The sequence below is a fragment of the Paramisgurnus dabryanus genome, chromosome 14 (genome assembly GCF_030506205.2).
Source record: "Paramisgurnus dabryanus chromosome 14, PD_genome_1.1, whole genome shotgun sequence".
NCBI classification, from domain to species: domain Eukaryota; kingdom Metazoa; phylum Chordata; class Actinopteri; order Cypriniformes; family Cobitidae; genus Paramisgurnus; species Paramisgurnus dabryanus.
This window is the reverse complement of record NC_133350.1, coordinates 20,184,304-20,210,760: the sequence shown is the minus strand read 5'-3', so window position 1 is coordinate 20,210,760 and position 26,457 is coordinate 20,184,304. Positions and strand designations below refer to the sequence as shown.

General features: G+C 36.4%; 1 protein-coding gene across 1 annotated transcript; it reads right to left on the bottom strand.

The window, feature by feature from the left end:
• Nucleotides 1–374: 374 nt before the first annotated feature.
• On the bottom strand, nucleotides 375–24,695 carry prkcdb (protein kinase C, delta b). The gene is made up of 16 exons (XM_065241504.1): nucleotides 24,552–24,695; nucleotides 15,401–15,535; nucleotides 11,896–12,156; nucleotides 10,299–10,464; nucleotides 9,475–9,506; nucleotides 9,177–9,262; nucleotides 7,427–7,556; nucleotides 7,235–7,335; nucleotides 6,965–7,052; nucleotides 6,726–6,844; nucleotides 6,475–6,648; nucleotides 5,419–5,510; nucleotides 2,216–2,278; nucleotides 1,801–2,128; nucleotides 1,585–1,713; nucleotides 375–1,489 (listed from the first exon to the last, which is right to left on the bottom strand). The coding sequence occupies exons 2-16, from the start codon at nucleotides 15,507–15,509 to the stop codon at nucleotides 1,331–1,333; spliced, it is 2,037 nt and encodes a 678-aa protein (XP_065097576.1). The 5' UTR covers nucleotides 15,510–15,535; nucleotides 24,552–24,695; the 3' UTR covers nucleotides 375–1,330.
• Between the last annotated feature and the right edge of the window lie 1,762 nt (nucleotides 24,696–26,457).

Below are 26,457 nucleotides of genomic sequence, written 5' to 3'. Positions count from 1 at the left end.
TCTGTCAAATAAGAACAGGCAGTTTAAAACAACATCCGCTAGATGGCAGTATTTTCAATCTTTTCAAATTAGTTTACGAGCCTGTGATGTATGACGATGGCTCAGCACAAAATAGACTGGTTTCACTTTCTTTTAAACGTTTATACCATTAACTATATCTGTCACAATACCGTAGTTACTTAAATTATTGTTATAATGTACCGTAAAACTATTAAGTAGTAATGTAAGATGCTTTGTCAGTGATTTTTAATAACATTGGTGATCTAATTTACATTTTGGTGGTAATAGTCATTGTATCTTGAGTATGGTATTAATACTATGATAACCATGGTAAAGTTTTGGGTGGCAGAAATGCAACAAGAGTAAATCAAAACTGAAGATGACAAATCTTTATTGGTATGGAGTTCAGTGGCATAAATTTAGTAAAAAACAAAAAAACAAACAAAGACCATTATTATCTCCAATAACAGCAAGAGTTCTGAACAATATATACACACTATCATACTTTAATAAAATACCAACATTAAATAACAGTACACATATTTATACTCACTTAGGTGATGCATAACCTCCACCCACCAATATACTGTACCAATATGCTATCTACTACAGTACCATAAAAAATATCCCTATTCATGTCTAACAAGACATTAATATTACTATCATTTCATATTGTAGGGGTTTTGCTATAGGTTCACCTAAATAAATCTACACAGTTTCAATGTCCATTATTTATGGACCCAAAGTGGAAAAAAACACTATTTTGTGCATACTCAACAGAGCCAACGCGTAGCTCTCACTGGCAAAATCAATATCATAAATTTGTACACTGTAAAACTGATTTCAGATCTGTATAAAAGGATAACTTTGAGATATACAAAAAAATAAATGCCAGAATCTCACAAACATAATATGAGATTATATTTTTAACATTATGAGACAACCTTTAAGAATTACGAGGATTCAAGAGTCTTAAAGGCCACTACCTACTGTAACAACAACAGTTTGACACTAAATATACAACTAAAATATACATTCCCTTCCGTTTAGGTGTGTCCTTTATGTTAGGTTAATTCTGTCTGATTTGTCAGGTAGTAAGGGACATTTTAATTATAAAAACATATATCTATGTTAGAGATACTACATATTGTACATTGTTTATTTTGATTTAAAACATTGATCTTTTAAATGAAAAAGACATAAATACATCATAATCTATTTGACAGTCCAGCAAGTATAGCAGTTGTAACACTGGTTGAACTTCTGGCTCATGTATGCCTCTCTTATTTTGAGTTGGCAGATCTGGAGGGCCTGGCCAAAACCATGCCTTTCATTTCGCCATCATGGTGTCCATTTTGGGGTTAATGAAAGAGAAGCCATCAAAGGCTGCCTGGTCCATGGAGTCTACCAGGTTCTTGTCACCTTGAGATAGTCGTGGCTTTTCACTGAGGAACTCTCTGTCAAAGTTGCTACAGTCACTGGGAGATTTCTGCAGAAAACAAATACATGTCAATCATTCAGCATAAAATATCTTGTTAGCAATGTTAATAGGGTCATATAACGTCAGAAATGTCGGATTCTTACCACTTTTGGCTTGAACGGAGGATTCACCTCTCGTCTCTCCAGTGCAGGCCAGTTAATTGTCTTGAAGAATGCATGTCCACGAATATTTCCAACTACACCAAGCCGCCGAGTTGGTTCCCGCTCAAATAACTGTAGAAATGTAAATGGCACAGATTTAAAATATAAACAAAACACTACTTAGATTCCCATGCAAGACTATAAGCAGTCTAGATTCACCTTCTCCAGCAAGTCTTTCGACTCCTTAGTAATCCAGCGTGGATAGTGAGGTACATCCATGCGGATGGACTCGAACAGCTCGTCCTCATCATCTCCCTGGAACGGCGACTGGCCGATCAGCATCTCAAAGAGCAGCACGCCAAATGACCACCAGTCCACAGAGAAAGTGTATTTCTGTCCCTGCAGGATCTCGGGAGCGATGTAGTCCGGAGTGCCACAAAAAGTGGTGGCTCGGTTTTCTCCGAACATGTTTTCTTTGCACATTCCAAAGTCTGCGATCTTAATATGTCCCTCTTTGTCCAGCATGACATTATCCAATTTTAAATCTCTAAATAGGAGAGAACATAAGGTTGGGAAACAGTTTTTTTATCTATGCTAGACTAAAAGCCACAGCTCGTTGTGTGAAGGATCTCACCTGTATACGATGCCTTTAGAGTGCAGGAACTGAAGTCCACATACGATTTCAGCAGAATAAAACCTGCGACAGAATTACACAAGGAAGGTTACCTTTTAATAAACATACAATATCTGTGAAAACCCAGCTAAAGTCATATTGAGTTGACTTTAAGGACCAATTTAAAGACACTCCACTTTTTTTAAAAAAATATGCTCATTTTCCAGCTCCTCTAGAGTTAAACATTTGATTTTTACTGTTTTGGAATCATGGCTTCAGGAGGCGCAATGATATTACGTAGTGCCCGAAAATAGTCCCCTGCTGTTGTAAGGATACTAAGGGGACTATTTTCGGCTGCTGTGTAATATCGTTGCGCCTCCTAAAGTCATGTTCCAGCAGCAAAGTCCTTGATTATTACGCCAGAATGAGTATAGTTCCTAGACATCTCTGCTTAGAAAATCACAACTTTTAATTTTCTGTCTGTCTTAGTACACAATGTAACTACAGAAGAGTCAAGTTTTAAATAGGAAAAATATTGAACGTTTTTGGTTATTTTTTAGCATGATGCTAATGGTCTAATCCGATTCAATGAATTATGCTAAGCTATGCTAAAAGTGGTACCGCCAAATGCGAAGATCGGCTGAATGAAATCGAAAACGGTAAGAAACAAATGTTTAACTCTAGGGGAGCTGGAAAATGAGAATATTTTCAAAAAAAAGTGGAATGTCCCTTTAATATCTTAAATACAGATGTACAGTAAAGCCCATGATATCAATGCTTGAAATCAAACTTTGATGCTTCAACCTCAAAGTAAGATCGAGTCACCAATATAAACAGCTCGTCTAAATCCGTAGTTTTGTTCAAATTAATGCAAATACAAAAAATTTACAGTACTGTGCAAAAGTATTAGGCCACCATGCTAACATTAGATTTGTTGTTTTTGCGACTGTATAGTGATCATATATTATTATTTCTCAGTCTCTTTATTAGAATACAAACAGAAAATACAGGAAAGCTGTATATAGTATTAAAAACTGTGTAAAAATGTAAACTGATGTGTCAAGTATTTATGGTAAACTCCCCTTCCACTTGAGCAATAGCAGGCAACTGCAGGATCTCTTAAACCTAAATAAAATTAAATCCTAATTTCTAATTTTTTAATTGAATTACTTCAGTCTCCTCAAAAAAGCTCAAGATGTGTTTCGTGCCAAGAGAGGTCAAACTACATACTGACTGATGCCTGAAGAAGACATTTAGTTCTGAAAATCGTTTTGTTTTTAATTTTGTGTACATATTTCTTGTATTTTCTGTTTAAATCTTAAAAAAAGAGTGAAAAATAAATATGGATGGACATTAAAACTTTGCTAAAACAACAAAGCTGGTGATGGTGGCCTAAGACTTTTGCACAGTACTGTATATTGCACAATTAAAAAATGTTTGCCTTCAAAACATGATTTCATTTTTATAATGATGGTTGCTCTGAGGCCAGTAAGGAAAAAAAACGAAATCTTCTTATGACGGGCACCACTACATCTACAAAGTCAACATTATGCTCTATAAACCATAGAAATGAGCCATCATGAGGAGATTTAGATCATTTTCCTTACTGGCCCCTTCAAAGTCCAGACCTCCACCCCATCAAGCAAATTTGGGGTGAGTTTGAAAATAAATTGCACATGGCATGGGATAACATTACTGATGAAGTTCTTAGGAAGTATATTGACACTATGCCAGAGAGATGTAATTGCTGCAAAAGGTGGACATACCAAATATAAGTGGTTAAAATCAGTACGAATCACTTCACCAGATATGTGTTGTGCTCAGAGCAACCATCATTATGAACAAAATCATGTTTTGGAGACAAAAAAGGTCAATATTTCATATGTCAGGTGTTCTAAATAATTTTGCCCACCACTATAGACCAATTTAGAGTAGACGTCACAGTTACATCACTGCAAGCTGCGCGCGCAATGCGGTTGCAGAAAAACAGTGGAAATGAATTAGACACGAGTGAAAAGAGCAAGACAACTCACTAGAAAATGTCCTGTTGTGCTGTTAAGTGTCAGAATAAGAATGCCAAAAAAGATGGCTTTCATTTTTATAGAATACGATCGTCGAAGACATCATTTGAAGATAAACATAGGTGTTTATGATTACAATAAGCCCTTAAACGGACAGAATGGAGCGAGGAAATCATCTGGAAATCTTTTAATAATAAGAAAATAAGTAGAGAAGATGTCCGGTGTTCTGTCGAAGTCTGTTCCCTCCATGTGTTTCTTATAGCGTTTTTATCACGTTACAATTACAATTTATTCAGAATAAATGTTTTTTTTTATACTGAAAAAGCAATAATATCAATTTTTTTAAAAATATTTCATAATTTTTTCGTTTTCTATTAATTCTTTTTATTTCCTTATATTTTAGCTCATGTCTTCCTGTTTGTTCTAAAATTATTATGTTTACATACTTAATAAATATATAAATATAGCACACGCACGCACGATGTAAAAGTGTTATTAATATATAAACAGGCCTTTTTAATGTATGTTTAAACACAATACTTTTATAATAGTTTTAGAACAAACACGTAAGATAAATATAAGGAAGAAATAATAGAAAACAGGAAAATTATGAAATATTTAATAAACGCTATTATATATAATACATTATAGTATTGCTTTTATGTGTACTTTAGCGATTCAGACTGTAAAAATAATTGATTTAGCAAAAAAGAACAATACATATACATTACATACATGCATATCAGTAGCCAAGCCATTTAAACTTTTTATCTATCTAAATAAACGTAACGTGATTAAAACGCTATAAGAAATATTGCACTAAAGGGAAACATAGGGGAATCAGACTTCGACAGAACACCGGATCCATAAAAATCACGGTTTAATGCTAAAACACTTCACAACCCTACTGCGGAGCAGTCACTTTCTGCAACCAGTTTGGCTCCGCCCACAAAAAACGTCATCTCTGTTTGCAAACACGAAATTGGTCTATACTGAATATATAAAATGCCAAAACTTTCACTATTTTATTAGCATTATATAGATGCTGTTCAAATTGTATTTTTATAAAAATATTGCTGTATTGGACACAATAAGGGGATGTTAAAAAAGAAAACTGATGTTTTTTGAATGCATTTCCTTGAGAATAGTAACAGTAGACCATCAAGCCATAATGTAACTCTTTGGGGTGTGCACATCACTCACGTGGCTCTGTACAAATCAAAACGTCCCTTATCCTGAATGTGGAACATCAGATCTCCTCCATTCAGATATTCCATCACAAAGAATAAATGCTCCTGTTGGGAAACACACACATATCAACAAATATGGTTTACAACTACTCGTAATAGTAAACCAAACGATTTGTCATATAATTTTGAATCTGTCAAATCAGAGATGTGCTCTGTACATTCCAAGCCTGTAAACCATTTTATGCATTACTTCAACATTGATGTTACTGCTTGAGCGCATCCAAACCAAAACAGGTTTTTCTGTTGTTTTTTTTTGTTTTGGGAATTCCATTCCATTATGTCATTTTCATATTTTAACCTCAAAGCCATGTTAGTCAATCATACTGACACGTTGATTGAATCTCAGTCATGCAGAGTGAACTAGGAACTAGTTTATCAGCATGCATTACAGTAATGTTAACAAAGCCCTGTGATGGGAATTGCTTTGTTAAATCTTTGCTGAAATATTTCATTCATTTGGCATTCCATACTGGCTCTCGAGTGTCTCTCAATACATCTCAATCTATTACACAGTGTTTTAATTAAACTCCCAATGCTTTAAGGATAAATATATTATACTTAATACCTAAACCAGTGAGCGGCAAATCATTAACAAAATTTACATTAAGTAGATTTGAGCTTTTAAAACCCACAGTCTCTCACTTCCGCCAATACGGATCAGCGATTTTTATGACATCATTCTGCACTTCAGCTTCTCATCAGACTAAACTAAGTGATACTGGCTATTTTAAAGGAAGAGAAACAACTCTTCCTTTAAATATATTGTGCCCTTATGTCCGGTTTCGGTGGAAATTACTTTAAATTACGAAACACAAAGCTGCATATTTCAAGGCGCTTCAGTGGGTCTTTAAGATTAAGGGTACGAGAGACTGTGCTATATTGCGTGTATAGTCAGCGCTGGGAAGAATTTCTAGACAGAATGTATAATATGATAAATATCATAAAAATATTAAGAACATATTATTCAAATATGTACGTTAAATGTTGTATTTAAAGCCGAAAAACTGACCTTTGACTGGAAAGTACAGTACAGGTGTGTGAGGAAAGGGTTTTCCCAGGCTAACGCTAACACTCGTTTCTCTACCATAGTGCATTCAATATCATCATCCATCAGCACTACATCTTTCTTTAGGGCTTTAATGGCAAAATATTCCCCCTTTCCTTTCAGCTCCGCCAGCATCACCTAAGAGGAAACAAGAAACTTTAAATACAGAATATACAATAACAAAATGAATACAGAGTTTGATGAGTGTTTCTTACCTTTCCAAAGCTCCCCTTGCCCAGTACCTTGTGGAATACAAAGTTACTTATAGAGACCCGGCTTGTGCGCGTAAGGCTGGATGGGGCAGGAGTTGTGTCATCTCTTGATTTTCCGTCCGCTAACACAAACACATAGATAATACTTAGATATTGTTTTTATTTTAAAATATTTACTGATTCAAAATTACTAGTTGTCAAAGTTAAAGGCAGTAAACTTATATGCAATAACATTAACTCACCACTAGGGTCCGCTGGTAGGTTATTGTCTATAGATTGATAAATTCCAATTTCTGACACAGTTGGATCTGGGCGCTTCGTGGATGACTTCTGTACAGAACATAAAAACAAGGATAAATTCTGTCTAGTTTATGTTTGAGTGAAAGCCGTGATGTAGGATGTCAAACATAAGTGTACCTATAAAAATACTTTACAACCTCTTTAAAAACAAAAAAAAACAATTCTTGTTACAGATGTTTTGAAGAAACAGTAATGCCAGACAAATCACTTACCATACTAACTTGATTCAAAGCCTCCGCCAGAAGTTTCTGGTTGATTCCGCAGAGGTTGGCCACCTTGGTCTGGCATTTATGATGGACGTTCATACTACAATCTGAAAACAGACAAGATGTATTACACTTTAAACAAATATATAAAAAACAACAATTTCCACCTTTGCAAATGCAGTGTATCATATTTCTAACCTTCACACTTGAGTCCTTGTTTGACCATTCCCCATAGCAGACTCCCGCAATGGTCGCAGAAGGTTGGGCTCATGTAGTTATGTGTCTTAAAACGATGAGGCATGTCAATCTTAAAGCGCTCCTTCTGAAACTGCAGATACACAAAATGACACAATTTGTGCTTGTTCACACAAATGCAAACTCTACTGCATTACAGCCACCTTGCTGAGAGATTTTGCCTATGAGGCAGGTACAACAATTGTTTAAACATTTTTTTTTATATATTTGTAATAAAAGCTCAGCGACCCTCATACAGATGTATTTTTCAAAGGGACACTCCACTTTTTTATATATATATATATATATATATATATATATATATATATATATGCTCATTTTCCAGCTCCCTAAAAATTAAACATTTGATTTTTACTGTTTTGGAATCCATTCAGCCAAGCTCCGGGTCTGGCGGTACCACTTTTAGCATAGCTTAGCATAATCCATTGAATCTTATTAGACCATTAGCATCATTTTCAAAAATAATCAAAGAATTTCAATATTTTCCTATTTAAAACTTGACTCTTCTGTAGTTACATCGTGTACTAAGACCGACAGAAAATTAAAGGGATAGTTCGACCAAAAATGATATTAAACCCATGATTTACTCACCCCCAAGCTGTCCGATTTGCATATGTCCATCGTTTTTCAGACAAACACATTTTCGGATATTTTATAAAATGTTTTAGATCTTTCAGTTGATTAAATGTGAAGTTACGGGGTCCACGACCTTCAAGTCCAAAAAAGTGCGTCCATCCTTCACAAAATAAATCCAAAGGCTCCAGGATGATAAACAAAGGTCTTCTGAGGGTAATGCGTGCGGTGTTGTTGTAGAAATATCCATATTTAAAACTTTATTAACGAAAATAACTACCTTCCTGTAGCGCCGCCATCTTAGTCGCGTCCGCATTCAGGATGAGAGCTTACGCAGCCTACGGAGGCTACTCTGCTGCTGCTCTGTGCCCCCGCCCTCCGAATTTGTCATACGTCACTAAGAAAAGTGCGTACACGCTAATACTCTCTCCTGAATACAGAGGAGTATAAGATGGTGGCGCTACCAGAAGGTATTTATTTTCGTTAATAAAGTTTTAAATATGGATATTTCTACAACAAAACCGCACGGATTACCCTCAGAAGACCTTTGTTTATCATCCTGGAGCCGTTTGGATATATTTTGTGAAGGATGGACGCACTTTTTTTGGACTTGAAGGTCATGGACCCCGTAACATTACATTTACAAAATATCAAAACTCTTATTTTTGAGCACGGTGCTACTGATCTAATCAGATTCAATGGATTATGCTAAGCTATGCTAAAAGTGGTACCACCAGACCCGGAGATCGGCCTAATGGATTCCAAAACTGTAAAAATCACGTGTTTAACTCTAGGGGAGCTGGAAAATTAGCATATTTTTAAAAAAAAGTGGAGTGTCCCTTTAAGATGTGACTGTCCTGTTTTTATTTCGTAAAATAAAATATTTAATAAAATATTTTTTAATAAAATAGTCCAGGGTTCTTCAATCTCTTAAGGGTCTCAGCTTTAGTTAACCTAATATTATATTTTTGTTCAATGCATTTTTTCCCAATATTCCACACAAATACGTTAAAAATAATTGGCGGACCCACCAAAATACCACTGTGAACCCCTTAGAGCTTGTGAACACCATGTTGACCCTTAATTTTGCAGGTTGGATGTTAAGAACAATGATGGTTACCATTGTATCTCGGCTGTTTGTCGCTGTACCAGTGCATCTCCCAATGATCATATCAATGCATTTCTTGTGAATGGCCGCATTGCATTCTAGGAAAGAGGAAGATGTATTCATCTATCCGCATTACAGTTTCAATGGCAATCATTTGTTGTAGTACAAAAGCTATATTGTTATACTTTAAACAAATAAAACAATGAAATAATTATTTTTAAGTGGATAATGTAAGGCAAACTTTATATTATGTACAATGTGTTTTCTCACTAAGTGTCAAATGGGATATCTTTGTGAAATAGATACTTACGCCTACATTTGTAGCCTTGTTTATTGAGACCCCTGGAAGGCAAAAAGAGTGTGTTGGTGTATTGACATTTCTACACAGCAGGTGACAAATGAGTGTTAATACACAAAAGGTAAAATGGAAAACTCTTATCAGGAAGACTCATACTCTATCTATTTCCTTCTTTTTCTCCCACACACACACAAACATGTCTCACACTGCACAGGAAGGAGCCAGCCCAAGGGACTTTGCTGAGACGGTTAAAACGCCAGAGGAAAATTCGAGTGAAAAAAAACACAGATCCTATCCAAGTACTATAAAACATACAAATGCATACACGCCAAGATTATTTTCACACCACGTGCTTTTATTGCTGGCTATACAGTATAATGTCTAACAGTGTTGAGAGAAAGAAAGTCATTTCTGATTAATCCTAATATTTAGTTGCATGTAATGTTAGTCATGTTACTTGCTTGATCTTGCCTTCCTGGACTAACCAGTTATAGTTTGCCAATTAGAAGACTCAGAGTCACTTTAAATGAAAAGTACTTTTCTTAAGGGCACAACAGAGCTGATTTGTAATCTCAGTCATTCTTCAGTTTCTGTGAGATCTCATTTTGGTACTGAACGTGCACCTTTTCACCTAACCATTAGACATCCACCCATTTACTCTATAAACCAAATGGACAAAACCAAGCACTTTTACACATGCTAAAACACTATCATTAGTACTCATTTTTTAAGAACACTCGATATCCCCAAGTATTCAAATTGAGAATGTAAGCTGTCCAACAGTCCCTTTGTATTTACATTTGTTTTTTCTGTAAATCACTCATTCGTTTACTTACCAAACAAAATCCTTGCACACTGAGCAGAAGGTAGGTTGTTTGAAGAAGGTAGCTTGAAACTCATGGTTCTTGATGAAATGAACCTTAGGCTGTTTGATGGCTCCTCTTCTTCTGTTTAAAGTGAGAAGGCCGTCATCATCTTTTACGGTTATTGAAGCGTTGGAGTCTGTAAAGCAGTTAGATAATAATTTATCATATTTAATACATAAATGTATACCTTAGTTAAATAGTTCAGCAATAAGGCCTTGAATATCTTATATTGCTTTCATACAATGGTCAAGACAAAAATACAAATATTAAAGCAAAGTGAAATAACAAAAAGCCTTCTTCCAACATTGTTGGTGTGTAAATACCGAAGGGAAACCTTTCGATCTCTCTCTGATGAAGCCAATACGGAAGTGATTTAAGCAATTCATCGACTGGCCACTAGAGGCTGGCTCCAAAAGGGAGTCAATTCCCATAGACCTCCATGTACAAAATGGCCAACTTTACAGTAGAAAATAATATGTTTACAGCCTGGTACAAACATTGTTTTTGGTCTGTATAGCTAATTTTGCCCTTCATGACAACTGTGAGAGGGGTGAATTTATTTGTAACTCATCCGTTTAAATTACATTAAGCCTTAAAGTTCAGCATAATTAAGGGCGTGGCCACTTGAGTGATGGTTGAACAGCCACTGCTGTCACTAGAGTCGAGCTAGGCGGGCGTGGTTTTAGCAACCAGCCACCTCAGCTTCACTCTTGGCGACGGCAGGCACCACCTACTTTAAGCTTCAAAAACGATCTTCAGAAACCTATGGGTAACGTCACGGACACTACGTCCAACATGCATGATATATAAATAAATATGGTACTGTTGTTAAGTCAAATAACAATATACTGGAGAGAGAGAGAGAGAGAGAGAGAGAGAGAGAGAGAGAGAGAGAGAGAGAGAGAGAGAGAGAGAGAGAGAGAGCTGATAGAACTGATACCAGCATGAAAACATGAGTAAGATGGCATGAGTAAGCAAAGACAGCACAGATACCAGCTGGGAGGACTGATCTAGTATCTGAGGGTCATGAGATAATGGTTAGAAAAAAGGAATCAAGGGAAAACCAAAAACTCACAATGAGAAGCAGAAGAGACACAAAATTAGCAGAAAATTTGACATTCTGAAGTCAACGTGACTTAAAATGCTAACATCTGCCCAGCGCAGTCACGGTTGCTATATATAGAAATAAGTGTCGCTTTTAAAGAAAGATGATACAAAAGAAACACCAAATAACAATCGGAGTAAAAACTGATACATATTGTTTTCCAGGGGCCATGAAAGTTTGACACATTGAATAAAATCCATGAATCCCTTATAGTTAAATTAAGGCCAGTTAGCTTTTTCAAATGTTAGTTTTTGCTTATCAGGGCCAAACAAGGAAGTGAAAACGATTTGGTTTCTGTAAGCCATCTTGCAATATTACATTAACACAGTACATTCCGTTCTGTCACAACCACCAGTATTACATAAACAATGTATACTTCATATACTATACATTATTATCTTTACTTAATGAATAATCAAGATTCAGACACATTGTTTCGACCTGTGCGTGTGCACTACCCACCTAAGTCCTCAACAAAGAACTGTACATTCATCAACACCCTCCCAGAGGGCTGCAGGTCCAGCCAGAACTCAGCACGGCCGGTACCTTTCTTGCAGCGCTCGGCAAGGACAGAGACCCCGATTGTGGCCTCTGACAGAGGCTCCTCTGCTGTTTTCATCAGCACCACCTGTATGACACGGCCCTCATAGATGTGTGCATCAAAGGAGGATTTCCACGCAGGGTACATGGTGGGCTTCTTCTGGAGGAGCGTCTTCCCCCGCTCTAGATGAACAAGAAATCAAAATACTTAAGTCTTTTATTATTACAACAAGCACTTATCCACACTATTCCTGACGTAAATGCGGGCGCCGCCATCTTTGAGCTCAGATGGGTATAACTTCCGGGGAGCCACTACAGCTAATGGTAGTCCTATTGCGAGGGATACGGGTCTGCCGTTTTGACTGCCATTTTAATGCTTATTATGAAATCCAGGAAGACCGGCATAACTTGTGCAGTTAGGGGTTGCCTTAATAGATGATACAAACGCAGTAAATCTCTACAAAACATTTGTTTTAACTATAATACACGCACAAGAACTGAATGTGATGCACGTGCATCTATTATCCACACATCCATCCAGTAAAACCTTTCCTAGAAACTGACAGTGAACAATAAATACAATAATTATTCAAAAACAACATATTATGCTGATAAAAATATGCCGATTTATTTATTCTGCTATGAGATTACATTAACTGCTTATTAGTTAATGTTTATAATAGTTCATGACTTGTTTGCACGTAACGTTACTTATGTTATGTTTTTAATTATTTTTTTAAGCAAATAATTTCATAAGCTCATGTCTTATCTACTGCATAATAATATTTCTATAAAACGAAAACAATACTGAAAACATCAAACTTTAAACCATCACCTGAAAATGTTAAAAACAAGAAGTCTCTGTATATTCCATGTATTAAACACTCGACTGACTGTCCCACTGTGGAGATACGGCATGTCTCTGTGCTTTTATATTTGCTCATTGAAGACCCCCGAGGAACAACATGAAACGATTGAATATATCTTCATATGATGTATCAGGACACTTCTTAATTTTATCCTCACACTGGCTTATACATGAAATTATGACCGTAATCATCATAGAAAACGTCGGCTCTGGTTCAGTGACAGTACGCGTCGGAAGTCGCACCAATAATTGGCGCAAAGCGTCATGGGGCGTATGAATAGTGTGGATAAAAAGCTCTGTTACAAAACTTGGTGGCACATAGGCACTGTAGTCAAGCGCCATATGCTAATGAATTATGCCCCCTTCACTCTTTCCCTGCTATCTCGTCAAATAATTGAAAACGTTTCTCTGCCAATGACGAGTTTTTTTGGAAAACCATATTTTCGCTATTTTCCACCAGGTGGCGTTCTTAACCAACTTATAAAACACGGAAGCAATCACTAAGGCCAAAAACAGTAAAAACTGTAAAAACATCCTAAAGACAGGATGACAGGTCTGTTCTCTCATTTATTTGATGCTTATATATTTAGAGAAGAACATTTTCTGGAAGGCATTAAACTTTTGTGAAAATCGTAAAAAATGCTAGTGCTGGCTGACAACTTAAAAAAAAAAAACGCTGGTGAGAAAGAGTTAAAAGCACAATATGTATGATTTCACAACTAGAGGTCGCATTTTCAAAAAAAAGACAAAACTTAAAGGAATGTTCCATTTTCTTAAAAGAAAAATCCAGATAATTTACTCACCACCATATCATCCAAAATGTCGATGTCTTTCTTTGTTCAGTCGAAAAGAAATTATGTTTTTTGAGGAAAACATTGCAGGATTTTTCTCATTTTAATGGACTTTAATAGAGCCCAACATTTAATACTTAACTCAACACTTAACAGTTTTTTCAACAGAGTTTCAAAGGACTCTAAACGATCCCAAACGAGGCATAAGCAAAACGATCTAGCAAAACGATTATCATTTTTAACAAGAAAAATAAAAAATATGCTCTTTTAAACCACAACTTTTTGTCTAGGTCCGGTCCAGCGTGACCTAACGTAAATGCGTAGTGACGTAGGGAGGTCACGTGTTACATATATGAAACGCACATTTGCGGACCATTGTAAACAATAAACTGACACAAAGACATTAATTAGTATCAGTTGACATACAACAATGTAGGAACGGTCCTCGTTCTCAACACTTGTAAACACTGGGGCGGAGTTTCGGGTTCGTCCTCTGTGACCTCTTGACGTCATGACGTATTGCGTGGGGTCACGTTGGCGCATCACGACCAAATTTAAACGAGAAGTTGTGCTTTAAAAGTGTATATTTGTTATTTTTATTGTCAAAAATGACAATCGTTTTGCTAGATAAGACCCTTATGCCTCGTTTGGGATCGTTTAGAGTCCTTTGAAACTCCGTTGAAAAAAACTGTTAAGTGTTGAGTTAAGTATTAAATGTTGGGCTCTATTAAAGTCCATTAAAATGAAAAAAATCCTGCAATGTTTTCCTCAAAAAACATAATTTCTTCTCGACTGAACAAAGAAAGACATCAACATTTTGGATGTCATGGTGGTAAATTATCTGGATTTTTCTTTTAAAAAATGGACTAATCCTTTAAAGGGATAGTCAACATTTACTCATCCTAATGTTGTTACAAACCTGTATAAATTTCTTTGTTTTGATGAATACAACAGATACAATTTTGAGAAATGTTTGTAACCAAACCATTTGTGGACCCAATTTACTTCCATAGTATTATTTTTTCCTACTATGGGAGTAAATGGGTTCTACATATGGTTTGATTACAAACATTTCTTAAAATATCTTTCTTTGTTTTCATTAGAACAACAAAATTTATATAGGTTTGTAACAACATGAGAGTAAATGATGACAGAATTTTCATTTTTGGGTGAACTATCCCTTGAATGACATTATGAAGAAGAGTGGAACGATGGGTGATGTTGTTTTCACCATCCAGAGACGTATGGAAATCGCTAATCATGTTCACAGATTAGGTTATAAAAAATTTCTGCACATTTTAAACATTATTTTATTATTTCCATAATAAACGAATTAGCTGCAAGGTGCAGTTGTGTGCTAGATGCTGTATAAATACCACATCCGCATTTGTCAACACGTGTTGCTTTAGTTTCTACATTAACAGAAACCGAGGATAGCACGGTTATTACTTCATTGATAGGCAACAATGACAAGAGGCAAGCCATTATTTAAAATAGGACTTTCCTTGAGAACCTTTGGGATAATGGAGGTACACTGTGCAAGTGGTTTTGGATATTGTATTAAAAAAAATCTTACATACTGTGGCTTTAAGCTACCTCGACTAAGCCAAAAACAGAATGAAAGTGATATAGATATAAATAAATGTACTGAAATGTATCACTGTAACAAATCTATAAAAATTGTTCAGTGCATTCAACACGGATTATTTTACCCCAAATGTTTCATTATTTTAATACTTATTAATATATTGCATGAACAATAACTGACCTGTGCTGACTGATTCCTTCATTTTGATGGCACAGAACGGCTCCTCTGCCATTGGGGAAAGTTCTCCCAGGGTAAAATCATTGAAGGCAATCCGCAGGAACGGAGCCATGGTAAGCAATCACCTGCCTACACACACTTACATACAAACACAGAAAAAGAGAACTGGGTAAAGGACACAGTCTTGGGCAATATTACAATGAAATGAAGTGTTAAAAATGTCTGCAAACAGTTCGTTTCAGATGCATGCATTATTCAGACGTCAGATAAAAAAGCCACACTTATGCTTCACACATAAACACCATTCTGCAAAATAATGGCTTTAGAATGTAAACTGAATGTGATTTTCATAATAAATATGCATCACCAATACGAAACTTTTTTAGCTCTTTATAGTTTCAACATGATTGCTTTAACTTCCTATTATGCAAAGAGAAATCTTTGGGTTTTGAAATGGTTGAGGTCTCCTTTCGGTTGTTCTACTTATGTTAAGCCTACTGTGGCCAACCAGCTGGTTTTGTTTTCCAAGTTAGCACAATGTAAAGTCGAAAGTAAATAACCATGAAACCTTATATTACACAGGCACACAATTAAGTAATATTCCAAACGCAGCCCTTCAGGCCAAACCAGATTCCAGACGGTATTACTGCACAGTGCACACACAATGGCTCATATAGCTTTGACCGGGTTCTGGGGCATTTACTTGATGTAAAATGTAATCACTCGGATTAAGAATTCAGACACACAGTGTGCATGCATAAACACAACGGAAAATGAAATGAAGAAAAAAAACATACTGTAAATCTTGTGTCAGGGGAATTTATATGACCACAGCATAGACCAAGCAAAGAATAGCAGTGAATGTGCTGTCTATAAACACTGAGATGAATTGCAGAAGCTGCATTTAAAAAAGTCATTTCCATGAAAGGAAAGCAAAGCAGACAGCTAAGACAAACTTCTTAGTATTTACTGAATAAAATGTGACATTCAAAGCCCTTAAACCCAAGAGCGGAGGCCTAAATCCAACCCCCTCTGTCAGCTGGCACAGAAATTCAAAATCCCACCCATCCAAGAACAGTTTCAGACCGGCACTGTTAAACAAAGCTGAATCAGAATGCATCAACTGATAAAAGCTTTTCAAATAAAAGTCTAAATAAATTGCACGTTATTAAGCCCTATCCAAGTCTGTGCTTTCTAACGCTAATTTATCTTTTCACCATCAGGGTTAGAAAGCACAGACTGATCCCCAACGACTGCCGGCAGCCACAAGCAAATGTGGCTTTTACAGGAAGAGGTTTTTTGGTGTGTGTAAAGATGCTTGAGAAAAGCATCTTTAATTGTTAATCATAATATATGATGATGAAGTGTTCATTAATGATGCTTTCTATGTCTAAAGATAGGTTTGGGTGAATGGCTGATCACTGGAAGCTGAATGTAGAGCAGGTGAAGTGGGACCACCAGAGACTATTCAAGATTTATCCAAATGTCGATTAGCTGATGTTACATACAGTAATAATTAATTATATATAGCAAGTATGGTCTATTACTGAGGATTTGGTTGACAAATTATTGTACAAATTCAATTATGATGAATAGATAGAGTAGAAATATAGACAAATGGATCAATAGACAAACAGAAAAATTGATAGATCGACAAATTGATAAACAAATGGGCAGGAACATTGACAGACGTATAGATAGACAAATTGATAGACAGACGGCAGCATTTTTAATGCTAGGGGAAAAGATTTGACCTCACTCCACCAAACATGCACAATATATTATAAATATCAACTAATAAAACACTTACTCAGGCAAAAACATAAACCTCTTACACTCAAAGGCTTATGACTACAAAAAAATGTCCCTGGAGAGAGTGGAAAAAATGAGCCTGTGCAGCCAGTAAGGGAGGGGATGGAGCAAAAAAAGAGGAAAAAGTAGAAAGAAAGGGAGGTATGGGGGAGGGAAGAAAGAAACCATTGAGTAGAAACATCTACACATACTGGAAGCTACAGTAACACTGCTGCTTTAAAATAAGACAATGTAGATCTACTTCTGTTTGTCAGTCCATCTTATCTACAACTTCTATGTAAAAACACAGCATTGCCAAAATTGTTTCAGCAATGATGACAGTGTAAAGGACGCTCGTGTGTATGTTTGTGCTTTCAGTCGCTTGCTTTCTCTCAAAGCTCTGTTATTCTGCCAGGAGAGGTCACCTCCCTCACATACAGACCAGTTGCTGCTTTATTAACACGTATATCTCTTTGTATGTGAAAATGTGTTCGTTTTTTTACTGCTTCAGATGCTAAGACTGACAAAGAAGTAATATCAATTTAAACTAAATTAATTTATATACCCACAAATAATGCCACCAATAAAGGAACACATTTGGGGGATAAGGGGCTTCCCAATTGTTGCTATAAGTGACAAATGATTAATGCATCTCACTGATGATAAAGGCCTCACACCAACTATTCTGAATCGGCACATCTAATTCACAATTACACATCACACAGTCCAACACTATAAGAAAGGATGTGTTAATTTTTTGCACATTGTTTTGTGTTATGCTATTTAAAGGAGTAGTCCACTTTATAGATGGGGCCCTTTGACTTACCATAGTATTTTTTTTCCTACTATAAAAAGTCAATGGATCCCATCTTTAAAGTGGACTACTCCTTTAACACATGTGTCATTTTAGCACATTATATGTCATTTTGTGTTTAAATAAATAAAAGGGACAACAGATTTAATGTGTTGTCCTGTCACAAAATGTGTTGTTTTAACAAAACCATTTTAAGAGTGCAAAAAAAAAAAACATTTTCTCATTCAACTCTTTCTTTTGTTTCTCTCACACATTATAGACTCAGGCTCTAAATGTCCCTACTATGACTGATGAAGACTATGCAATATTTAATACAGAACAAAAATTAACAGAAAAAAAGGGTGCAGCTTCTATACTAAAACTGGCACAGGTGGTTGGTAAGAATTGACTTGTTTCCTTGCATTTGACTGACAAGATCACAGGCTCCTCCACAATGTTATTTTTTTTAAAAACGTTATTATGGTATGATAAGATTTAGGTTGTTAAAATGAACTAACAACGAACAATACTTCTACAGCATTAAAGAGTACCTATTGTCTGATTCACGATTTTAAATTTCCTTTGATGTGTAAGTGTGTATTAGTACATGTTAATGATATGCAAAAGGTACAAACCCCAAAGTAAACAATGACGTGAGTTATCGTTTCCAACGTAAATCTCTTTTGTTGGACTACAACAAACACACGGATTGTAGGCAACAGTTTACTTCCTAGAATTGGTGATGTAGACAAGATCGACATTATCATAAATAATGGACCTGCTTTGGACTCACAGCCTGTATGTAAACTCCTGTTAGCAACCGAATCTTTCAAACATGGTAAGGAGCGTCACATTTCCACCTCACGTTGGAGGTATTCAGGCCAATCACCACGTACAGATATGCTGACCAATCAGGGACAAAGCACTTTTCAAATACGTGCGTTTCAGGAAGAGAGTGAAATCTGAATCTACAAAAATGTACGGTGTGTGGAAAATAATGGGTTTTTAACCATAAACCACGCGAACACATTGTATAATACCAAATGCACAGAATAGCATTGTTTTTTAGCACTTTAATTAATCCTAGTTAATTTTCAGCATTTTAACATTTAATAAAAAATTTTAAAACTGTACTGTATGTGCAGAATGAACTAACATGACCAATAAACAATTGTATTGGTATTATAATAATAAAGAATTAATTATTTGTTATAAATAAACTACTTATTGTTAATTAATGTTTGATAATGCATTAACTAATGTTTATTAAAAGAACCTTATTTTAAAGTGTTACCAAAAATCCATTAGCTTTGTGGTTGTTATACATATGTTAAAATGAATTATTAGTATATACATATAAATGCTTGGTACTTTCTAAGGATTCTTCCTCATTTTTACTTTTCACTGTTCTCTTGCTCACCAGGCTTTGTATGACACCATTTTTTTTTTACTTTTTTGAAGCATATCTATATCACATAACACTATCTCTGTTCTTGGCCGGAGTTCACACAGGATGTGTCTGGGCTTCTGTTTGTGTACAAATAACAATGCACTGTAGCTAAACTGGCAGACATTAATTATTACAGACATTAATTTAAACTGTATATGAACAGAGAATATGTGTTAGTTACTGCTAATATGACAAATGGATTAAATAAGAGATAAAAAAACACAAGTACAGTGAACATCAGTTCCCAGAGAGCAGGCCTCCAGACTAACTTTTTTCACTAGTAGGAGCACAGTGGCCCCCAACTGAAAATTTTAGGGGCACAACCAGAAAATTTAGGGGCACAAACCGTAAATCAACATACTTACCAAATATTCACATTTCTACTAAGTAATACACTGCATTACTAATATAATTCGATGATAGATGCAGAAAGTGCAATGTGCTGCTTTAAATTCAGTGTCACCTCACAAAAAAAGGTCAAATTTACTGGTCGCACATGTGCGACTGGATGTAAAATTCAGTGGCACACTCTCAAATTTTGGTGGCAGCCCTGGAGAGTGTATCATCTTAGAAACCTGTGGCACTACCATTATCAAACAAAATGGCAATGATAGCTATTTTACATTCTCTACAATCTGACATTAGTCGGACAGATGGTCCCATGTTTCTATCATGCATTGACTTTTATACAAAATGGCTTCATTCTGCATGAATCTGGGATAGATTCACTCACAGAAAATATTACAAGACTAAAGCTGAAACATAAATCGTAGAGTTGGAAATCTGACAACCAATGACAGTTAAAAGACAATACTGTCTTGGTTATTGAGTTGGTTGTTCTTCACATTGTGTGTTAAAACTCAAGCCAAGCAACTTCCTGTTGCGTCTAACAGTGGGTAGAAAACATCAATATTTGGGTATTTGAGAACAGAGCGTGTTGTTAACACAGATAATACAGCAGCTTAAAGAGACAATGTAGTAGCTTTAAATGGATATTTACTGTACTTTTTACAGACTCTTTTTTATTAAACTATGCATGTTGGCATGCCTTGAAATAGACATAATGGAAAGTGGTAGTGTGTTACTTTAAAACAAGACAATAGAAATAAACAGGTTATGTCAGAAAAAAATATATGTTGGGAAATGAATGTATGCAGAATGAACTACGAGAGCAAGTTTAGATTCAGAGAAGAACAGCCATGCTACAAAGAAAATCAGAAAACCTGTTAGTCTTGATAGACCAGATGCATGTGTAGTTGCATTTTTGTGACCCTGTTGAAAGTTCATCAACGTTTTGATGTCAATCACTAATATCAAATTGATTTCAATCTTTGACATGACCTTACTCAGTCGATATTAAAGATATCAAGGTTATATTTTGTTCTTTACATTATGTAAGATGGTTTTATGTAGACAATTGTAAATCACCCCAAAAATTACTTTAGCTGGGATTTCCGACTGGACAGGGGTTCTGTGAATAAAGTTATTCTTTAAATGTAAACACACGCATGCACACACACTTCAATGTCAATGTATAAGGTTTCATGGCTCTGTAAGTTAGTACTTGGCCTAAAGCCAAATAACCCAACCTCTTAAAAAGCCTCTTTGCATATGAGATCTAATAAGACAGTACTATGTTAGCAATTATTTTTCTTCTGTAATTTAATATTCTGGATATTTGACCAGACGAAACTTAGGGTGGGACTTAATGGTGGTACAGTATCTATATACTAACAGGTGTTTGGAGGAGTTATACCATAAATGAGCTTTTTGTCTGCGCGATATAACATGTCATGCACCAGTATATTCTTCACAATGAAAGACAAAAAATATGTTTTGATGTAAATATGCTTGAATTCGTTTTCATGTTAATTTAAAGCAGCAGTCCGTAATGTCAGACTGACTCCCACCCATGTAAAGAAAACAACTCCCTAAGTTACTTGGGGATAGCAATAGAGATCCATCAACAGTTATGGAAATTCACGATCTTGGGATCAATCAAGAAAACATATTTCTACTTCATAATCATAAGAGATCAGCAGTTCTGCTTTCTTTTACAAATACAGCCTTATATTATAATTCATCATCTTTTTTAACTCAAAGTTAATGCTGCGTCTGCAGGTGTGTGTTGTTTCTCATCAATAGGAGAATACATGAGCAGGTATTTCATTGTGTGAGTTATTTAGGTAACACAATGAGCAAAACCATTTTTGTTTCTTAACACTAATGTCACAAGGTTATTGAGTTAAAAAGGCGCTCATTAAGTATGCAATTGTGTGACAGAATGAGGTAAAGAAGATGAAGGGACTTCAAGGTCAGATGGGTGCTGAATGCTATGTGACATTTGTTTTAGTGAAGCATTGATTTCTCACCCCTCTCATCCCTCAGGCTAAGAAATAAGAGAGCCTGTGCCTACACAAACACACACAAACACACACACAATGGTTGGTCTAGCTTATTGTGGAAAAGCCAATTCCTCTCTGAAACAGGGTAATATGAAACATGGTCCCTGTGACTGCCAGTTTCATGTCATGTATGTTTGCATATAATATAAGGATTCGGATCCACTTACTGCAGGTCTGGGACAAGATTATTATACACATAGATGTGTGTGTGTGTGTGTGTGTGTTGGCATGTCTACCTAAAGGTGAAGCTGAGCTCTTGCCTCTGTTGCTCTGTGCAATAGGAGTGGTGTCCATTTCTGCCTTGCGCACACTTCACAAAAGCTTCATTAATCCAAGTCAAACACTGAGCGCCCTGTCTGTTCACTACCATATAAGTACGTGACAGGCCTTTTGTTGATGTATGTTTAAAAGCAATGCAAAAATGAGTAAAGTCATGCAAAACAACACTGTGGACTTAAAGGAACAGTATGTAAGAAATTTACATCAATTTGCCATTAAATGGCGCTGATATGTCACTAGACATTAAGAATTCATTTTCATTTCAAATACTTATATCACTGACAACAGCAGTCCGGCCAGGATATTGTCATTTAAAAAGTGGAGTTGCAGCCCTCAACTGATGTTTATGTTGTCGTTTGGTATATTGGCCACCAGTTGTGTGATTGCAGTACCAGTTTTAGCCACACGTTTTGTGATTGCAATACCAGTTTTGGCCACAATCCTACATACTGTTCCTTTAACTATGTCCTATATTTGTGTTCTCTAGAAGCACTATAACTGGACGATACACTCTAAAAACAAACGGTGCTATATAGCACCAAAAGTGGTTCTTTGCTCGTAATCATAGAAGAACCGTTTTTAGTGCCATATAGCACCGGTGAAGCACCTGTGTAGAACCATATAGTGCTATGTAGAACCAAATGTGGTGCTATATGGCCCCTATATGGTTCTACACAGGTGCTTCACCGGTGCTATATGGCACTAAAAACGGTTCTTCTATGGTTACGATTCAAATCAACAGTTTTGGTGCTATATAGCACCGTTTGTTTTTTTAGAGTGTAGGTTTGAATGCTCCAGATAATGTTAGCTGGCAAGAGTCGTGTAAGTTACATAGATAACACTGAAGGGAAGAAGATGCATCACCATCGCTGTCATCTTGGCCCGTGCAGTTTGGCAAGTAAATACTTAAGAGGACGAACATGCTGTTGATAAAGCAATGTGTTGATTCAGCTCTCTGTGCAGTTGGAAAACTGATAACATCATGCAAAGAATAGTTTAATACTTATGGATGCGAAAAATATCAGCCATATCGGCAAATATTGGCACATTTTTATTATGTAGACTATCATCGAAATTTACCATTACTTCAAACACAATATCATGACTTTAATCCCATTTAAAATGTATCTTGAAATTATCTTAAATAATTAGATTAGCCTACATAAAGCATGCCATTTGTAATTTTATCCAACGCAACTTAGTGCAATTAAGCTTTACATTTTATATATGTGTGATCCTGGGATCGAACCCATGACATTTGAGTTGCTAACGCAATGCTATACCAGTTAAGCTACCACATTTGAACACTAAAGCAGCAAGTAGCACTTAAAACTTAACCTGTTTTCTTGATACTGCTCGTAAATGCCATGCAAATATTCAAATTAAACAGATCGAGAGATAAAATTAAAACCATTAAGTACTATCTGATCTACCATCACAATTACGTACAGACTCAACCTACAGACTATGTTCTGCTTGTTTTTTAAGGGTGGATGAAAAGACATCCATGAACAGTTGTCATCCCAAATCGTTTGGTAAATATTGGCACAGAGATTTCACAATAGTCTATACAGCTCATAAAAAGTTTACACAGATCATTTTGTATTGTCAGATAATGGAAAAACTCGTTTAGACAACATGGTGAAGGTGACTCAGAGCTGTGGGCTTGTTAATGGATTAAGCTGGGTAAGAAAAACCTACTAAACTAGCAAAAAAGTTGGCAACGGTTTTGTAAAAACGAGGCGGCTCGCAAGTCAATCGTCAGTAACTATGGAAACCACGATATATAAAGACGCTGCCGTAGCATTCGCGTTTACCACAAATTAGCTTTAGATTCTGCACGGATTACTTTACAAACACTCTCCCAACATGTCATTTTCTTGTCAAGACGAGTAACTTTGTCTATCTCTCCATCTTAACCAACTTGAAAAACTAGACTGAACAGTGGGCCAGTATCTACTTAAGTTACTGCAAATGTAAATACAAAGCAAAGCATGCCGAAAACGGCATTTAACGCCACAGCAGCATGTCTGTCTGAACTTTTCTATACTGTACGTGCTTACATAACATCATGGCAACACATTATACGAAAGTACAGACTGCCGCTTCCGCGTAACCAACTCCAATAAAGACATTTATCAAGTTTCTTTCCTGAACTTACATACTTGGCAACACGCGATAACAAACAATTTGAACTTCCTGTGCCCCCAAAACGTCTGTAATCTTTAATAACCATATGTTTAACATGAAATCAAATCGGATATAGATTGGTTGTCTGGTTGCAAAGGGCGAAAATGCAACGAAATCTATTGGCTGTTGGCGGACAGCGTGCGTGGACGCCGTTGAATGTTGTGTGTTTCTGTCATCTCCCGACGGGCGGATTTACTTACAACTGAAAAACAAGCTCGAAGTAAAAAGTTGTAGAATTGAACTTACCAACTTCAAAAAACAAGAAGTTTCTACAATGCCTCTCTTGCTGTCCGTGCTGCTTTAGAAGTAGAGAGTAAATGAAGAGCACGGTGTGTTTGAGGAAGTATTTACCCGCTCACACTCACTGACTGACTGACTGACTGCGTTGGGTTGACAATGCTATACGAGTGATGACGTCGAGCAGGTAGAGAGAGAGAGAGAGAGAGAGAGAGAGAGAGAGAGAGAGAGAGAGAGAGAGAGAGAGAGAGAGAGAGAGAGAGAGAGAGAGAGAGAGAGAGAGAGAGAGAGAGAGTTTCTGTTGGTTCTTATTAATGTGTAAGCTATTAAATATGTTTGTCTATATGCCTAATTATCGACCAATCTGTCTGTCTGTGTATCTGCCTGTCTGTCTGTTTGTCTAATTATCGGTCAGTCAGTCTGTCTGTCTGTCTTATTATTGTTCTTTTTTCTGTCTGTCTAAATGTCTGTCTGTCTGTCTATCTGTCTGTCTAATTATTGGTCTCTCTGTCTGTTTGTTTGTCTGTATAATTATCGGCCTGTCTGTCTGTCTGTCTGCCTGTCTAATTATTGGTCTGTCTCTGTCTGTCTGTCCGTCTGTCTGTCTAATTATTGGTCTCTCTGTCTGTCTGTCTGTCTGTCTGTCTGTCTGTCTGTCTGTCTGTATAATTATTGGTCTGTCTGTCTGTCTGTCTGTCTGTCTGTCTGTCTGTCTGTTTGTCTGTATAATTATCGTCCTGTCTGTCTGTCTGTCTGCCTGTCTAATTATTGGTCTGTCTCTTTCTGTCTGTCTGTCTGTCTGTCTGTCTGTCTGTCTGTCTTTCAGTCTGTCTAATTATTGGTCTCTCTGTCTGTCTGTCTTTCTGTCTGTCTGTATAATTATTGGTCTCTCTGTCTGTCTGTCTGTCTGTCTGTTTGTTTGTCTGTATAATTATCTGCCTGTCTTTCTGTCTGTCTGCCTGTCTAATTATTGGTCTGTGTCTGTCTGTCTGTTTGTCTGTCTGTCTAATTATTGGTCTCTCCGTCTGTCTCTCCGTCTGTCTGTCTGTCTGTCTGTCTGTCTGTCTGTCTGTCTAATTATTGGTCTCTCTGTCTGTCTGTCAGTCAGTCTATATTTTTGATTAACGATTGTCTGTCTGTCTAAATGTCAGTCTGTCTGTTTATCTAACTGTCTTATTATTTGTCTGTCTGTCTACCTGATTATTGGTCTATCTATCTATCTGTCTGTCTGTCTGTCTGTCTGTCAAATTATTGGTCTCTCTGTCTGTCTATTTATTGGTCTTTTTATCTGTCTGTCTGTCTGTTTGTCTGTCTGTCTAATTAGCGGTCTCTCTGTCTGTGTCTTTGCCTGTCTGTCTAATTATCTGTCTTTCTGTCTGTCTGTCTATCTAATTATATGTCTTTCTGTCTGTCTGTCTAATTAGCGGTCTCTCTGTCTGTGTCTTTGCCTGTCTGTCAAAATTTTGGTCTGTCTGTCTGTCTGTCTAATTATCGGTCTTTCTGTCTGTCTGTCTAATTATTGGTCTCGCTGTCTGTATAATTATCTGTCTGTCTGTCTGTCTAATTATCAGTCTCTCTGTCTTTCTGTCTAATTATTGGTCTCTCGTCTGTCTGTCTTTCTGTCTGTCTAATTATCGCTCTCTCTCTCTGTCTGTCCGTCTGTCTGTCTAATTATTGGTCTCTCTGTCTGTCTGTCTGTCTGTCTGTCTAATTAGCGGTCTCTCTGTCTGTGTGTCTGTCTGTCTGTCTAATTATTTGTCTTTCTGTCTGTCTGTCTCATTAGCGGTCTCTCTGTCTGTCTGTCTAATTATTGGTCTCGCTGTCTGTCTGTCTAATTATTGGTCTCTCTGTCTGTCTGTCTTTCTGTCTGTCTAATTATCGGTCTCTCCCTCTCTGTCTGTCCGTCTGTCTGTCT